Below are 5,209 nucleotides of genomic sequence, written 5' to 3'. Positions count from 1 at the left end.
GGCGGAAGGATCACCTGAGCCCAGCAGGTTGAGGCTGCAGTGGCTGTGAATGTGCCACTGCACTCCAGCCTGGGCGACAGAGTGAGACTCTGACTCAAAAAAAACCAAAGTTTTATTTTTTATTTTTTTTGTAGAGATGAGGTCTCACCAAGTTCCTGGGTCTGGTTTCGAACCTGTGGGCTCAGGCAATTCACTCGCCTTGGTGTCCCAAATTTCTGGGATTATAGGCTGAACCACTGAGCCTGGCCAACAAAGTTTTAAAACACACTCTCAAAAGGCAGTAACCATGGTGACTCCTTGCTTTACTCTTTCCTATCTCTCCTGAATATCATAAAAATCTTCTAATTGCCAAAGTAAACCTATGAAAATTTTGTTACGTTGCTCCTCTGCTTAAAACTCTCTTATGCCTTCCTTTCTCAGAATAAAAATTAAAGTCCTTAGTATAACCCACGAAACCTTTATGATCTGACTCTTACCTATTTTCAAATAAGTCTCTCTACTCTACCCTGGTCATCCTGGCCTCACTGCTACTTCCCAAACACTGCAGGCAAACTTCCACCTCACAACCTTTGTACTTACTGTTGTCTGTTAACCAAAAGGGAAGAGGCTGAAGCATCAATTATAGTTTAAAGAATTTACTTGAACCAAAATGAGGACAGCTACCCGGATGATTCAGGCCTAAGTAACTTAGAATATGATGGGTGATTTATGAGCATACCTGCCAACACTGCTGTGTTCAGCAGTTTTTGACCAAAAACAGCATTACCCCTGTGCCTCACTCTCCATATGCACCTGATCACGCCCTAAGCAACAGTTTCCTGTTTCCCTGGATGAATAAAGTCCTCAAAGGGAAATGTTTTGCCAATGTGGAAGAGGTGAAACAAAACGGCAAAAGTACTAAAAGGCAGCAAAATTGACGAGTTCAAAAACTTTTAAGCAGTGGAAAAAAGCAACTTGATAGGTGTGTTCTTTCAAATGGAGAGTACTTTGAAGGTGCCTGAAGTTTAAATGTTTAAAAATAAATACACAATTTTTTTTTGAGTTGGAGTCTCACTCTGTCGCCCAGACTGGAGTGCAGTGGCTGCTCCCGGCCACTGCAGCCTCGCCTGTTGGGCTCTGGCGATCCTTCTGCCTCAGCCTTCCAAGTAGGTGGAACTACAGGTGTGCGCTACCACACCCAGCTAATTTTTTGATTTATTGTAGAGATGAGGTCTCGTCAAGTTGCCCAGGCGGGTCTCGAACCTGTGGGCTCAGGCAATCCACTCACCTCAGCCCTGGCTCACAATTTTTAATAAATAAATTTCAGGTTGTTTTAGTACCCCTCCTTGTACATATGTATGTTACAGGCTGACTAGGTTCTTATGTCCATTTGCCAGAAGAACTGAGAAAGAGTTTGATATCACAAAGCAGCTGAGCAAGGAGGACGGGAGATATTTCTTAAATACTCCTCCCCAAGAATTCAGAGGCGAGATTTTTTGTTTGTTTGTTTGTTTGTTTGTTTTTTGAGTTGGAGTCTCACTCTGTCACCAAAGCTGGATCACAGTAGTACACTGACAGCCACCACAGCCTTGACCTGCTGGACTTAGGCAATCCTTCCATCTCAGTCTTCCAAGTAGCTGGAACTATAGGCATGTGCCATCATGCTGGCTAATTTTTTTATTTATTGTAGAGATGAGGTCTTGCCAAGTTACCCAGACTGGTCTCAAACTCGTGGACTCAGGCAATCCTCTCACCTCAGCCTCCCAAAATGCTAGAATTATAGGCATGAACCACTGCACCCAGCTGAGGCTAGGTTTTTTTTAATGGGAATTTGGCAGATAGGTGGCTAGGGACTGTTGATTGGCTGGAGATGATGTCATGGGAGATGTCGACTATTGTCAGGTCACAGAGCCAGTGTCTGGGAGGGAACATCACAGGGCTGGTGGAGTTAGCTTCTTGGTATGTGTTCTGGGTCTGGGTGGAGCCTCAGAGCATCAGGGTACAAAGTCCAAAAAACACCATTTTTGGGTTTTATAATAGCAAGGCTATCTGTAGAGCAAGTCTAGTGATCCTCAAATAAGTCATTACACAGGTAATGTAGGAAGAAGGTATAGAGAAGGTGGGAAACCTGGTTATTAGAACTGCTTGTGCCCTTCAGCCAATTAAACTTTAGTATGCCATCAAGGAGATCTGTGTGACCTTATGTTCATTATTTAAGAGGAAATATGTTTATCAGGCTCAAGGGCATCTTCCCTCTTCCCCAAGGTCAGGGCATGAAAAGATAATTCTCCAGGCACAGTGGTTCATGCCTGTAATCCTAGCATTTTGGGAGGCAGAGACAAGAGGATTGCCTGAAATTAACTGGGCATGATAGCGTGTGCCTATATCTCAGCTACTTGGAAAGCTGAGGCACCTGAGCCCAGCAGTTCGAGGCTGCGGTGGCCATGAGCATGCCACTGCACTCCAGCCTGGGCAACAGAGTAAGACTCTGACTCAAAAAAAAAGAAAAGAAAAGAAAAGATGATTGTTCTCTATTGAAGTGAAAGTTAGAAACAACAGATTTGGGGGTTTTTTGTGTTTTTTGCTTTGTTTTGTTTTTGAGTTAGAGTCTCAGTTGCCCACATTGGAGTGCAGTGACATGATCACAGCTCAGCGCAGTCTCCAACTCCCGGGCTCAAGTTATCCTCCTGCATCAGCCTTTTGAGTAGCTGAGACTATAGCCGCACACCACCACACCCAGCTAATTTATTTTTATTTTATTTATTTATTAATGAGACAGAGTCTCACTCTATCACCTAGACTGGAGTGCAGTGGCACAATCCAGGCCCACCATGGCCTTGACCTCCTGGGCTCAAGTGATCCTTCTACCTCAGCCTCCCAAGCTGCTAATTTTTGCAGTTTTTGTAGAGATGGGGTATCACTTTGTTGTCCAGGCTGGTCTCAAACTCCTAGGTTCAAGTGATCATCTTTCGCCTTTCAAAGTGCTGGGATTATAGGCATGAGCCACTCCCACCCCCAGCTAACAGATTTGTTAACTTCTAAGCATAGCTGCACCTTTGCGAGACTCAGGTCTTTTAGTTTTTACCCTATGGTCCTATATTAATGTTATCTAGGTGGATTTATTTGTTTGTTTGTTTGTTTGTTTGTTTTTACCTTTCTTGCTTCATGAAACTGTAAACTCTATGAAGGCAGGGATTTTTTTTTTTCTGAGTTGGAGTCCCACTCTGTCGCCCAGGCTGGAGTACAGTGGCAGGCTCACGGTCACCGCAGCCTCCACCTGTTGGGCTCAGGCAATTCTTCTGGCTCAGCCTTCCAAGTAGCTGGAACTACAGGCACACACCACCGTGCCTGACTAATTTTTGATTTGTTGTAGAGATGAGTTCTCACCAAGTTGTCCAGGTTGATCTCAAACCCCTGGACTCAGGCAATCTTCTCGCCTCAGCCTCCCAAAGTGATGGGATTACAGGCTTGATCCACTGCGTCCGGCAAAGGGCAGGGATTTTTATCTATGTTGTTCAATACTGAATCCCTGGTGCCTAAAACACATAGGTACTTAATAAATATTTGTTGAATCCCTGAATTCTAGAATTTAATGAAGAATATTGTTGTAGGGAGTCTCTGCTTCTGAGCTATAAGATCAGCTTTTTGTTTAATAAGAGGCTATTATTCAACTCATGGTTTTCAAATTTTTGTTTGATTTTGTTTTTCGTACAGAGTGATTATTTGTTCAACAGATATATCTCATAGCAGAAGCTGGCTAAGACTACCCTGGAAATTCAAATGTCCCAACATCAAAAATGCAGTAAAACTTTGGACAGATAGAGTGTGGTCTATACACAATTGGTGCCAGAACTGCATAGCCCAGGTATGGATTTCACATTCCTGTATTTAGCAATACAGTTTTCTATACACTTGTTATTAGTTTTCATGTGTGTATGTGCTCAGGTCAGCACAATACTCAGGCTAAGTTCAGATAAAATGAAATTTTGTGGTCATGTCTACCTTTGCTTCTCTATAACATACATCAAATCACTTTCTAGTTTCTTTTTTCTTGTCCTTATATATTGCTCACAGGATTCAGACTTGTTTATTTATGAATTTCAGAGTTTAGTAGTATTGAAAGACACCATCTTTTCCAACTCGTATCTGCCAAGAACTTCACAGTCTAAAACAACGGTTTTGCATTTTGGAAGGTGAATTATGCAAGCTCCAGGAAGCCCTGAAGGTTGGTATTGTCAAATAAAAAACAAATCTGGATTTAGGTAAAGAGACACTATTTGAAGACTATTGCAATAGGGAAAATACTCTGCTCATAAGGTCTGTGAGAGTCTCAAACATTAGGCAGAAAGAGCTTTTTTTTTTAGAGTGAGGAGTAAACAAAACTACAAGGAACCAGGTGTGGAGAAGTGGAATGAACAGATGGGGCAATCAATCTGACCAGGAAACGTCTTTCCCTAAGGTCAGCCAATTCCTGGCAGAAGCCATTAAAGAGAGGTTTGAGGTTTTTCACCATTCCAGAGCTTGCTTAAGCTCAAGAATAGGTCAATGTCCCAGGACCTCTGGATAATGCTGAAACCTGACTAAACTTTGGTCAAGTCGGGTTAGTGGATATTTTGTTCACATTGACAGAGGCAACAAACAGTTTGGCTAATCATTTATGAGACAAAGAATGTGAATTTGTAGCAAGCTTCCAGCATGCTTGGGTCTACTAGTCCACTGTGACCCTATGTATTTCTTTCTTTCTTTTTTTTTTTTTTTTAGTTGGAGTCTCACTCTGTCGCCCAGACTGGAGTGCAGTGGCCACTCCTGACCACTGCAGCCTCGACCTGCTGGGCTCTGGCGATCCCTCCGCCTCAGCCTTCCAAGTAGTTGGAACTACAGGTGTGCACCACCACGCCCGGCTAATTTTTGATTTATTGTAGAGATGAGGTCTCACCAAGTTGCCTGGTGGGTCTCGAACCCATGGGCGCAGGCAATCCACTCACCTCGGCATCCCAAAGTGCTGGGATTACAGACTGAGTCACCAAGCCCGGCTGACCCTATGTATTTCTACAGTGCTTGCCAGAAGAGTTTTGACACAGTTTGAGGCCTTGCCCTGCTCCATCCAGAGCAAGGTTATAGAAATTTTAGACAATTACTTGGGAAAAAAAAAAAAGAAATTTTATTTACACAAATAGCACATGATCTAGAATAAAATTAGTCTCTTAAAAAAAAAAAGAGCCGGGCTCGG

The 5,209-nt window shown here is 43.0% G+C and overlaps 1 protein-coding gene across 1 annotated transcript in view; it reads left to right on the top strand.

Annotated features, from left to right (window-relative positions):
• Window positions 1-5,209, top strand: part of PRR11 (proline rich 11) — a 21,878-nt gene that overhangs the window by 2,444 nt on the left and 14,225 nt on the right. The window contains 3 exon segments of the mRNA XM_008068284.2: window positions 3,694-3,844; window positions 4,084-4,110; window positions 4,112-4,204. Coding sequence (XP_008066475.1) covers window positions 3,694-3,844; window positions 4,084-4,110; window positions 4,112-4,204 — 271 coding nt within the window.

Source organism: Carlito syrichta, unplaced genomic scaffold (assembly GCF_000164805.1).
Source record: "Carlito syrichta isolate Samal-C Ts95f unplaced genomic scaffold, Tarsius_syrichta-2.0.1 Scaffold309926, whole genome shotgun sequence".
NCBI lineage: Eukaryota > Metazoa > Chordata > Mammalia > Primates > Tarsiidae > Carlito > Carlito syrichta.
The sequence above is the reverse complement of the archived record's forward strand: the minus strand, read 5'-3'. Positions and strand labels throughout refer to the sequence as shown.